This window comes from Pelodiscus sinensis, chromosome 10 (genome assembly GCF_049634645.1).
Source record: "Pelodiscus sinensis isolate JC-2024 chromosome 10, ASM4963464v1, whole genome shotgun sequence".
Classification (NCBI taxonomy): domain Eukaryota; kingdom Metazoa; phylum Chordata; order Testudines; family Trionychidae; genus Pelodiscus; species Pelodiscus sinensis.
This window is the reverse complement of record NC_134720.1, coordinates 37141155-37154436: the sequence shown is the minus strand read 5'-3', so window position 1 is coordinate 37154436 and position 13282 is coordinate 37141155. Positions and strand designations below refer to the sequence as shown.

Sequence of the window (13282 nt, the reverse complement as noted above, 5' to 3'; positions counted from 1 at the left end):
CAGCATGTAAGTACTGCTTGTGAGGACTTGGTTTAAACTGAAAACCTATCCAGAAACCCTATGAATGATTCCACCTCCAGCTCAGCCAGTAACTTTTCCAGAAATAAGGCTTCATCTTGCTCCCACTCAACTCAAAGGCAAAACTCCTATTGATTGGAAGAAAGAACCATACAACTTCTTACTCACAGATTGTATTTTATGCCCCAGACACAAAACCACCTTCTTTCCTTTTCCATTTCACCTTCATTAGTAATTAGAGTTCATCTTATATTTTACACAAAGTGAGAAGTGATAATTATATGTCAGTGTCTGGCACTAGTGGGTGCTTTCCCTTCCCTCTTGTCAGTGAAGGGTGGCACTTTTTTTCCACCTAATATTTAGATTGTTGCATGTATCATTCTGTTCCATCTGGCACTTCATTCTCAATAAGAAGTTTAGGAAGAAAGAGGATTCGATTTCATTAGACATTTATTTCGCAAATTGAACAACATTTTCACACATTTTAGGATTATGTGAAAGTGCCTTTTTATAGAAATACCCTTTGTTGCTCACTACAGTGAGAGCACTGCAGGGCTAGAATTAGTAGAGCAAGGCAAATATTCTGTGTGGAGGGTTATCCACAATTATTTATGTGACTATGTAAATTATTTCAGTTCAGCCATGCTTATACCTGTTCCATGCTCACTATTCACAAACATTCATGCAATTTGAGTTTTACTAGCATCAGCATTCATAGAAAGTGAATGTCAAAGTCACATGCAGGAATATTTACAAAAACAGCATTTTAGATTCACACGTGGGACTCTTCACAGAAGAAGGGCTACCACAGTTACCTAACAGAATAAAAGTCACCATGCATGAAATCCTGGCCTCACTGAAGCCAGTGGGAGCTTTAGACCAACATCAAGGAGGTCAGGATTTTACTCCACAAGTCTTTCTAAACAATTGCAAAGAATCAGTACAGTGAATACCAAATACTTACTTTTAGAACAGTTCACAATCAATCCAGGGAGTTAAAAAGATTTGCATCAGAGCATTCAAATAATGAATGAATTACAAGATAGCACAATCTGTTTGCAAATATTTCCAGAGAGACTACATTTTTCAAAATTATCAATAGAAATGGGTGAATAATTTACCAAGTTTTGCCACAGGTAATGTTTAAAAACTGAAGACATTCCAATTCAGTCTTACTGATCATGTTAGCTTTACAATGTAACAAACATAGTATTCATCAATTAAATGTCCGTGTTACAATTCACTAAAATAAGAAACATAACTTTTAACGCGTAAACAATTTTATTTTAAGGACTAACACAGCAATCACAATGACAGCAAAAGAACCATTATTTTAATACTGAAAGTTTTCCTCCATAAACTTGGCTTGTAACTTAAACCATGTTACAGATGGAAGTATTTTAAACAGTGTCCTAAAGTACATTGTAAAACACGGCAAACCTTAAACATATCAATTATAAACTCAGTGTGCTTATTTCCCTCCTTTTTAGTGTTTGGCATTAGTAGTTAAAGTTCTTCAAAATCATGGCCACTTGTATTCATTGCTTCTGGGTGCATGACTCTTCCCATGAACAAGATAGTACCTGAACCAAATGAGAGAATACACCAGTCAGAACCACACAGAAGGACACACTTCTAAACTACTTTCCATTTTTTGACATTATTGATGATGTATTCAAAGATTTTATAGGGGCAAAATGTCTATACATTTTGTGTGTGTGTCTGTGTGTGGTATCCATGAAAGGTTATAGGTTCATGGCACTGGAGAATGAGTTTTTCTGTTTGTACTCAGAGCAGGTTCAGCACAGACAGAATGAACGAAAACGTCTTAACTGCCCTAACAATGAACTTCAACACATTCCAGAAGCTTGATCCAAAGCCTCTGAAATCAACAGAAAGATGAATGTTGACTTCAATGGGTCTTAGAAGGATCACCACTGATGTCAATTCTGTCTCCACATCCGTTCGGTGCTTGGCCTCTAGGTGGACGCTCTCAGGAAGGGTGTCAGTTAACATTGACTGATATATGGACTCCTGCCCACAGGCAACTGTCATGATAAGTTCATGTTCCTGCTATCACTGAATTCATTGGCATGACTCCCAGTGACTAAAAAGAATGAAAATCTGGTCTCTTACTGACTTTTTTCTCATTTGAATGGATACCAAGAGGCAAAGAGTTCTATGTATCAGCTTTACTGTCCTCAGTCATTCAGCTGCCATTAGGGACATTAACTCTTGACTTTCTATGTAAACGTGTAACTACTTGAGTTTTTAGCAGATACACGTTTACACCGGAGGGTGAGGAGAGGCAGGAGCCAGTGCTCTTGCGGAGCTGGCTTTTAAGCTGGCTTCTTCTGAGCACTGGCTCCCACAGAGGCAGCAGATGGGAGGCAGCAAAGGTGGGCAGGTGGCTCTCCAGAGATGGCTCCCACCTTTCCTCTCTCTTGCTGCCTCATAGGCAGTAAGGGGAGGGGTGTAGTCGTTAGAGTTAATTGATAAGCCCAGGTTTATTAGTTAATTATTTAAATGGCTATACACCAACATCCCTAGTCACCATATCAAGCATCTTAGTGTACAAGTTGCTCACTAGCCACTCTAAGATCGAGGAGGTTTGTAATCTTTTGTGGTGCCCACTGACTTCCCTTTCTACATCTCTCTGGAAGGGTCCCTAACAGGACAAATTAGTTAACGTACAGAAATTATAGTGCATTAAACCCAGTGTGGATGCTCTCATTCAGAAGTAATGCGAGTCTAATAAGCTATAGCTTAACATTCCTGGATAGTACACTGGCAGGTTGTCTCTGGCACACCTAGCTCACCAGGGGCAAGGTTTGTGACAAAAGCGGTTAATGTCTGTATAGGACTTTGCGCAGTGCGGCCCCAACTCTAGGCAGCACTGCAATATGAATGTTAACTCGCAAGAAAGAATATTTTGCATATACTGGAGCTCAGATAACTATAATTCTTGTGAACTCAAGCTACTGAATTTTGCTAGGTGAGATGTCCTGATAGCTCCAGTGTGGCCACATAGTAAAATGCTGTTGGTTATTCAGTCAACATTCACAACATTATCAAGAACAAATTACAAATATCAAACTAATATATTGTTTCATCAGATCCTATATTACCAAAAAAGACTGTTCTTATCCTGGCCTGCCACAGAATACATGCCAATGGCACCAAAGAACGTTCATATATACCCAGTCATAAGCCTGCTAGTTCGTAAGCCAACCTCCCCTCCAAGTTTGTGATTTTTAGAATTTTTTTTTTTTTTTTTATAATCACCAATTCATAAGCCAATTCTACATCAGTGGTTTTCAAACTTCCAGCCACAGCTCGTCGCTGTAAGGCACTGGCATGCCAAAATGTTTTGTTTACCTGGACCATCTGCAGACATGGAGCCTCTCAGCTCCCATTGGCTACTGTTAACTGTGCCCAGTGGGATTGTCCTGCTGGGCTGGGAACTAAAGTTTTCCATCACGCTCCAAGTTAAAAACACCTGGTAAAACACAGTGACCCATTCACAGGCCTACTCCCACTCTTTACATCAGTGGTCACCAACCAGTAGATCAGGATCTACTGGGAGATCTTGGAGCCTCTGAGGGTATGTCTAGACTACATGGCTCCGTCGACGGAGCCATGTAGATTTGTTTTTTTGGCAAAGGCAAATGAAGCTGCGATTTAAATGATTGCGGCTTCATTTACATTTACATGGCTGCCACACTGAGCTAACAAACAGCTGATTAGCTGTTTGTCGGCTCAGCGCGCTAGTCTGGACGCTTCCCTGCCGACATCAAAGCCCTTTGTCGGCAGCCCCGGTAAACCTCATCCCACGAGGAATAACGGGGCTGCCAACAAAGGGCTTTGATGTCGGCGCGGGAGCATCCAGACTAATGCGCTGAGCGGACAAACAGCTGATCAGCTGTTTTTTGGCTCAGCGCAGCAGCCATGTAAATGTAAATGAAGCCGCAATCATTTAAATCGCAGCTTCATTTGCCTTTGCCTACAACCCTCATCTACATGGCTCCATCGATGGAGCCATGTAGTCTAGACACAGCCTGACAGGTGATCCTGACTGGTTGGCCTAGAGACTGTCAACCACAGCACTTCAGCTGCCCCTCTTCTCACTGCCCTGCACCTCCTGCCCTTTGCCATGCAGCTGCCTCCTTCTATCCTCCAGGAGCCTCCTGCATGCTGTTCAGAACAGGGGAGGGAGAAAAGGGGTGCTGATGTCAGGGTGCCTCCTCCCTCACCCTGTATCTTCAAAAAGTGGTGTGGGGGCAAAACAGGGAGTTTGCTGGGTGCTTCTGAGAGTGGGGCAGGGGTGAGCCTGCCTTAGCCCCACTGCAAACCCCTACCCCAATCATGAACCCCATCCTACACCCCAAGATCCTGTCTTAGCCCTGAGCTTCTAGATCCAAACTCTTAGAGTCTGTACCCTGAACCCTCTCCTGCACCCCAATTCCTGCCCCAGGCTTAGCTCAGAGCCCCCCCGCCTCACTCTCCAAATCCCTTAACCCTCCAGAGCTTGCACCCCAACCCTCTGCCCTTGCCTGGTGAAAGGGAGGGAGGATGGAGTGAGCAGGGGCAGAGCTTCGGAGAAGAGGCATGAAGGAGGTGGGGCAAAGGTATTTGGGTTTGAGGTAGATCCTGGGTTGCATTTAAAATCAAAAAGTGAACTTGTGCTTAAAAAGGTTGGAGACCACTGCTTTACAATGTCATTTTTACAAAAAAAAATTAGGCTTATGATCGAGTATATACGGTTATACACTGCTGTATCTCTCCTTTCTGGAAATCACTTGGTATTGGGGCAAATTCTGTGGACATATTAAAGCCAGGATTTTACTGTAACCAGAGGGTGTGTTCCAAGAATGCCAACTGCATAAAGGGTGTCTGAACCATCCCCGATGTAGTGAAATGTAGAGCTATGGCTTAAAATTATGGCAATTTTGTCTCAACCTTCAGTTAAAATTACTGGTCAATTTTCCCTATGATCACTTACCTCAAAATAATATAAAAAGCAACAAGAATTTTCCAGGCTATTCCTGTGGGGTCGGGAGGAGTGTTACAGGAATGTGGGTTATGAAAGATTAGTTAAAATCCCTCAGCACAAAGCATCGCAAAACAAAGTGAAGAAAAAAAATACACTTTGAGACCAGTTTATTGATCTAAACAGAAGCCTCTGCTGCATGGATCTTATGGGAATTCACTGTAAATAATGAAAAAGCAGCTCAGAAACTGGATATACTTACCTGTTCTTCTGTTCCTGACCAGAAAGAAAAATGGATGATCGACTATAACCTGGGGGTACAGCACTGCCATTCTACTAATGGCAATCATTCCTAAAGGGGAGAGAACAACACAGGCAGTACAATCAGGTATTACTGTATCTTCCCTATACTCTAACTTAACAAGTGTTAACGGATTCACAAGGGATACTTGCAAAGCCCATGAATAGGAATTCAAGCTTACAGGACTGCATTGTCACCAAGAAACAGCATGAACAATCTAATCTAAAAGGAAGCAGACTTCCCAAATAATTACATGTCTATTTATGTTTCAAGAATGATTAACTATGGACTGTGGCACAATTTATTTCCAGTGATGATGGAATAGCTTATAACTTACGAAAAGGCAGAACCTCTGGGTAATCAAGGTCATTCCCTTTCAAAGAAAAATGCATTACTGTGAACGGTATCTCTTACCATTCTTATTGTGCTAGACAGTGCTCTAAGCCTGTCCTCAGTGCTGACAGACACTCCTTATTAGATGGAAGAAGAGTTAAGAATGTGGGCTGACTGTGCAATTTTCAATTCAACCCCATTCTTGTTTGCTGTATTGTAATGAATTGGGTTAAAACAAAATATGAGGAAACAGGCAGACTTTGGCCCTTTGGTATTTTCTTATATTTGGAAATCTTCTAAGGTTTTCACTAGGGCTTTATTACTTTCCAGTGGTTTATTGACTTTTTCATTTTTACTGCATTGGCAATAGAAAACCTGTGCATGCCAATAATCTGCTCACATGAATTTTAAATGCCAAGCTCAAAAAGAGTAACCGGGATTCACTGCAAAGGGCACAGCTTTTCTCTCGCTTGAAGAACAGTCCAAGTACTTACGGAGAGAAAAATCACATAATGAAAGTTGGCAAATAAAATAACTCATTTGCAAGACGGAGTGTCAAGACTTGCCTGTGACAACTGAGTATTTTGACCACCTGGCCCTTGAAGCATCACTGTTGACAAGTTTGCCTTTTCTAGTTATTATATCGCAGCTCACATCCCTGTTTACATGCCTATTAAAATGCAACACTCTCCTACTGAGGTGCTTTTAATCATTTGGAAAAGAAAAAACAAAAATATACAGAACATCTCAATTAGCAAAACACACACAAGGGAGAAAAATACAATAACCACAACCATTCTGAATAGCTAAGATTCAAAGTCCCAGAAAGAAAATCTAGCTTCAAAAATGTAGCATGTACCATTCCAGCGCTCATTAAAAAGGAGATGGGAGAAAGGAGCAATATTTTCCACTGAGCACTTAAGACACTTTATGACATTCATATTAAAAAAATGTTGGCATTTTCAATTTCCAGCGTCATCTCTGGAAGCCAGGACATTTGCCATACTGTGTCTTCATGCTGTACTGTGCTCAGCTTTTTGGCTCTGCACCATGGCATTTAAAAAATACTAATACATACAGGACAGCCAGCCTTCTAATTTATTTCAGATTTTCAGAGTCAGGTACCTGAGGCAGCAGCAGCTTCCGTGCCTTCCTCATTAACTTCTAGGAATGACTTGTGAATTGCTTTAGCAAGGTAAAGCTCTTTGTTATCTGGGTGGAGGAGAAGGGGGAAAAGGAGACATTTTAAAGTAGGTTAGTAAAAAGCAAAGCTTTTTAAAAGCTTGTATTATCAACCTCCAATACCTGAAGGAAAACAGCAATCACAGATTGAACTTTGATAGCTCTCAACCATTTAAAACAGCCTTTTCCTTGTTTATAGTTTTATTTAACTATTATTTGTATTACAATAGCACCTTGGAACAACTAAGAGAGCCCTGGTTGTGATGAAACTCCACATAAAGAAGGCCAGTCAAGAGCAGGAGAGGAAGGGCTGTAACATGACAAGCAGAGAGTAGTTACTTGTCTCTCCATTTGGAACCAGTGCTCAAAGAGGCTATAGGACTCCCGGGAGGAATCAGGCCCAAATTATTCATGCATATTTTCTCTCCATCCTGACTTAAAAAATTCCATGTCAGATAGTACTGCAATAGAATCACCATCTGTGATCACCAAGGATTCAGCTTCATACCTAGTGATGCCACTGGAAATGTTGTGTCTGACTCAAAGTTCACTTGGTTGTTGCTTGCTCTCTTCCCCCTCCCAGCAATTCAATATAGATCTGAACCTGCTGCTACTGTTGACACTGGAAGGTTTGCTATTGGACTTCAATAGCAGCAGGATCAGAACATATAAGATACTGTCAAAAGGCTCTGACACTTCTGGTTAATACAGTCTTTAACAATTTTTTACCACATCTCAGTAATACATTACAGTATTTCTATAGACACACTGGATTAGATCTGCACTGTACATATAATCACACAAGAGCATGTGCTATGAAATCTCTCATTCACATGAGCACAAGAGAATAAAACTGCGAGCTGGGAAACAAACAGAATATTCATAACAGGGAGCTAAATCAACTTCTGAAACCGTGCAGGACAACCCTTAGTACACAATACCTGCTATCAGATCATTAACTGAACACACTGAATCATCACCATGAGAAACACCATGGGAATATTCTTCTACTTGATCTTCATTTATGTAAACTCTCTCTCAGAACAAGGGATAATGGTTCTAATACTAATGTAAACAATGGAGATGAAGGACAGCTCTGCCTATCACATGAGTCCAGTAAGTCTCTCTAACTTCAGATAAGCTTCCTTGGCCCTTAACCGAACTAGCGCTCAGTTCTGCTGCTCACATCTCTTCCACAAAAGCCCCAACTGATTTCTTGTGGGATCTTATCCGGTAAAATGTACAGGAGACTGCTAAATACTTTACAAGCTTTAGACTTGTGTTCTAAGCTTTCAGAAATGCTGCTGTTGCCTATGAAAACAGGGAGAAAAAGCCTTTGCTATATTAATTTAGCACATCTGTCAAATCATCTGCTTATCTTGTGCGCTAAGCACAACTCTCACTCTGGTGTCTACATAACAGATATTAAAGAAAGATCATCCACCAAATGTGTGATATGTTCATATGTGATGGTAAATGCAAAAAAGGTACCAATTTGTCTAAATGGCTTATTTGCACCCTTAATCCAGAGGCCAAGGGGTTAATTTGAGCCTTCCTAGGAAGCTACCACTCCAAGTAAAGTATCCAGACAAATAAAATGAACTTTCTGCAGAATGAACTGCAGGGTTTTGATATGTCATGGGATGTGATTCCTCACTCTGGATTTCATTTTGCAAGCCATCTCCATACACCTTTATATAAAGTTGACCACAGTGCATCTTAGTTACAGTGTCTCATCCAGGTTCACATCTTATTGCCACATGGCTTTCCCCAAGCTTCAGCATATCCCTTAGATGGGAGGAAGCAAGGAGGAAAAAGAGAAAAGTCTCATCTCTCAGTCTTTACCCTTCCATCCAACTCTTTTCCTCTCCTCCCCTCCCCCCGCCTCCTCTCTCATTCCCCATTTAACGGAATCACCTTATTGACTGGTTAATCACCCAGAAATAATCAGGCATCACCCTATTTAGCCCATGTGGAGACCTTCAGGAAGTTCAGAATGCTGAGCTAGCTCCACGCTGCACTCACTCTCTCACATAATACAGGTAAACTCTCAGCAGTAAGTGCATTATACGCAAAACCGGTCAGTAAATTATGAGGACAATATTCCAATAAACACATAGCTAGAAGTCTTTCTGTATAGTCTCTCCTATAATAGTTCCCCTTCTATACAGGGGGGGGGGGGTGGAGGGAGAGAATAGCCTGTATTTTTCCATTCCACATAGTACAATTTCAGTTATAGTTGAGAATCTTTCCACAGTTTCATTAAATATTTAGACTAATCACTGAATGTAACAAGAGAAACCCTTTGGAGTAAGAGATACCATGAGCTTGTAGATGGTATGTCTTAAACCCAAAGGAATGCTAATGCTTGTTGACTGTGTGCAGTATTGCAGCTATGCTGGTACCAGAATATCAGAGGGTATGTCTACACTACCCCCCCAGTTCGAACTAGGGGGGTAATGTATGCATACCGAACTTGCTAATGAAGCCTGGGATTTGAATTTCCCGGGCTTCATTAGCATAAAGCCGGCTCCGCCATTTTTAAAAGCCGGCTAGTGCGAACCCCGTGCCGCGCGACTACACGCGGCACGGACTAGATAGTTCGGATTAGGAAGCCGATTAAGTTTGCAGATGATATGAAGCTGGGAGGGATTGCAACTACTTTGGAGGATAGGATCATAATTCAAAATGATCTGGAAAACTGGAGAAATGGTCTAAGGTAAATAGGATGAACTCTAATAAGGAAAAATGAAAAGTACTTCACTTAAGAAGGAACAATCAATTTCACGCATACAGAATGGGAAGCAACTGTCTAGGAAGGAGTGCTGCAGAAAGGGATCTAGGGTCATAGTGGACCACAAGCTAAATACGAGTCAGTGAGACACAGTTGCAAAAAAAAGCAAACATGATTCTGGGATGCATTAACAGGTGTGTTGTGAGCAAGACACGAGAAGTCATTCTTCTGCTCTACTCCGTGCTGATTAGGCCTCAATTGGAGTATTGTGTCCAGTTCTGGGTACCACATTTCAAGAAAGATGTGGAGACATTGGAGAAGGTCCAGAGAAGAGCAACGAGAATGATTTAAAGGTCTAGAGAACATGACCTATGAAGGAAGACAAAGAATTGGGCTTGTTTTGTTTGGAAAAGAGATGCCTGAGAGGGGACATGATAGCGGTTTTCAGGTATCTAAAAGGGTATCATAAGGAGGAAGGAGCAAAATTGTTCCCTGGGCCTCTGATAGGAGAAACAGCAATGGCTTAAACTGTAGCAAGGGAGGTTTAGGTTGGACATTAGGAAAAAATTCTTAACTGTCAGGGTGGTTAAACACTGGAATAAGTTGCCCAGGGAGGTTGTGGAATCTCCATCTCTGGAGATATTTAAGAGCAGTTTAGATAGACATCTATAGTGCATGGTCTAGATGGTTCTGGGTCCTGACATGAGGGCAGGGGACTGGACTCAATGACCTCTCAAAGTCCCTTCCAGTCTAGTGTTCAATATTTCCTTCCCCTTTACCATTCATCATTTTATATGCCTCTAACACATCCTGTTCTCTCTAAATAAAACAATCCCCGTCTTTTCAATCTCTCTCTGTACTGAAGCATGTTCACTTGTGTCACTGACTCTAGAGCTTCTCATTTTCTCCTGCATCTGAGATTGTGAGAACTGACCATACTATTACAACTTAAAAAAAAAAACCCTATGCAAATTATACATATTAATATACCATCAGTATTTTCTCTCCCATGTGTACACTCTACTTGGCTTGCCTTTTTGACCTCTGCATAATGAATGGCAGTTTTGATTGAACTATAATGCTTTCGCCATTTTCTCCAGCAGCTACCGTTAAATTAGGCTGGGATTTTCAAGAGGAGCCTAAAGCAGTTAGAAGCACAAACCCCACAGAAACTCAGTGGAATTTGGGCATTAAACTTCTGCAAGCACCTGTGAAAGTCCCAGCTGAGGAGCCCAGGAATGTGTAAGAGTTGTTAAATGTATTCCTTCTAGCAAGTGTGACCTGTTAGCAAATTGAATCTGTCTTTGCACCTCACATCCTTGGGAACACAATGGTAGTCGGGTCAAAATCTCTAGTTTTCAGTAACTGAAAGAAGTGTATAGTAGGAGTTTCTCTGGCCCATTCCCTTCCAGAGACAGGATCGCTACCTGTACCACAATGCCTCTAGGAAGCCTACTGGGGTGATATACCCCCACACAGATGGTTCAGCAAGACTCTGCCTTAATAACGTCACTCCTCATTGAGTTGCAGGTCCCTTCTAAGAATCAAGGAGGCTTCCATTTTATCGGTGCATGCAAAAAACACTACATATCACCTCAGGACAGAAAGCAAGAAATATCATATTCAGCAGACAATACAGGGAGCATTCTAATAAGGCAGACTTGAATTGCTCCAGGACAATTCTCAAACCACACTGAATAGTTCAGACCTCAAAATTTAGTCTGTGTAAACAACACAAAAAATAAACAAAACCCAACTGTTATAAATCCCAATACCAACAGAGCAATTGATTCCCCCCCCCCCCCCATTTCATTGCAAATACAGAAGGTTCTGCCTTGGGCATCCATGGAATCCTTCAGGTATATACACATTACACCTGCCAGAAGGTTCACAGAATCTCAGTTTTCTCCTTTTGCACAGCAGGTAGCTAGTATTTGAATTAAACTAGCAACAAATAGCAACATTTCCTCAGTTTCCCACTTCAGGTTTAGAGGTGCCCAAGAGCTTCTGTCCCCACAAGCATGCTACATCTAGGACGAATAAATTAAAATATTTCCCCCTTCATTGTTCACAATCCAGGCATATCAGTCAAGTTGACTAGTCTGTTTCCCTTTTTGGAGATTAATTCAGTACAAAACTGAACCGCCAGATAGTTAGCTCTTTGGGGCAGGAAACGTCTTTGGGTCTGGGTTTGTGCAGAACCTGCTCCAGAAATGCGGCTCCCAGGTGAAAAGAATAATGGTGAAAGTTAAGGTGGTGATCCTGCAATTGTATTCCTATGGGCTGAGACGGCATCCCATGCAATTCCACTGAAGTCAACAATCTGTGTCTGGATTTGATTTCTGAAGCTCTTTGGGACTGAATGGTGTTCATCAGAAAACCCAGCTTACTAGAAACTGAAATGTTTCACAGACATACAGGCAGTCCCCGGGTTACGTACAAGATAGGGACTGTAGGTTTGTTCTTAAGTTGAATCTGTATGTAAGTCGGAACTGGCGTCCAGATTCAGCCGCTGCTGGAGACCAGGGAGAGGAACGGACCCGTTCGTAACTGCGGATCCGACATAAGTCGTATCCGCGTAACTCGGGGACTGCCTGTATTTCAGTTTCAACAAGCTTCCTCCAAAACGCAGCCTCTGTTCCTACCAAAAAAAATCCTTCTTGTTTTCTTGCCTTATGGGCAGTTGTATGGCTGGGTTACTCTACAGCTCTCCAAGGTACCCCAGGAACCACAGATACTAGGGCTTCCAGTGTCTCTGCTATAGAAAACCTGGCTTAAACAGGGACTCTCAGGGTGTGTCAACACTAGAATGTAAACCCTGGCCTTGAACTCATGCTCAAGTCTGTACTCCTTCCGTATACACAAAATTGCACTAAACCAGAGCTTGGACCCTGGTTGCCAGGCAGTGGTGCGGGAACAAGGGGTGCTGCAACACACCCCTGGCTTGAGGCGGAAATATCAAACCAATGATTTCCAAGTTTGATAGACAGTCAAGTTTTCTTATGCTGCACCATGAACAAAGGACTAGAGCAGTCACATTTTATAAGTGGAGATTCCTCTGGCCCCAGGGGACACCATTGGCAGCTCCCAGCCCCCTACGAGCAGCAAGGCAGTCCTCAACAGTTAGCTGGTGGCTTCATTTTTTGGATTGAGGGTAGAATTTAGATTTTTTTCTGAATTTTTTTTCCTTTCAGAATTTCCTTTTTGCAACAGATATCCAAGTTTCTAATTTGTGTTTGTTTGTATTTGGAATGAAAACTTTTGAAAATTTCAAGATTTACATTTCATTAAAAATTCTGAAGTTTCAACCAGATGTCCTTGGGCCTTTGTAATTCAGGAGGCTTTTTGTAGCAATACTAAAAAAAGCAGTAAGACAGGGATAAAGTGATTTAAAAAAACCAAACAATAAATGGTCTGGTAGCACTTTATAGACGAACAAAACATGTAGATGGTATCATAAGCCTCTGTGGGCACAGCCTACTTATTCAGATGACCTGAGTTTTTCTTCATCTGAAGAAGTGGGCTGTGCCCACGAAGGCTCAGGATACCATCTATATGTTTTGTTCGTCTATAAAGTGCTACCAGGCCATTTGTTGTTTTTTTAAGTTTATCCTGTACAGATTAACCTGGATACCCCCTGAAGCTTAAAAAAACTTGATCGTGTTCATTTAAAGCCTTTCTTTATGTTCTTTCATTTAATCTATCTACATTTTAACAGCGTGTA

General features: G+C 41.6%; 1 protein-coding gene across 2 annotated transcripts in view; it reads right to left on the bottom strand.

The window, feature by feature from the left end:
* Positions 1 to 450: 450 nt before the first annotated feature.
* The window catches only part of SERPINI1 (serpin family I member 1), a 98545-nt gene continuing 85713 nt past the window's right edge, over positions 451 to 13282 (bottom strand). For both annotated transcript variants that reach the window (XM_006127779.4, XM_075937885.1), the window contains exons 7-9: positions 6768 to 6854; positions 5271 to 5360; positions 451 to 1601 (exon numbers count right to left, since the gene is read on the bottom strand). In XM_006127779.4, coding sequence (XP_006127841.2) covers positions 1525 to 1601; positions 5271 to 5360; positions 6768 to 6854 — 254 coding nt within the window. In that variant the 3' untranslated portion in view covers positions 451 to 1524. The remainder of the gene's footprint in view (positions 1602 to 5270; positions 5361 to 6767; positions 6855 to 13282) is intronic.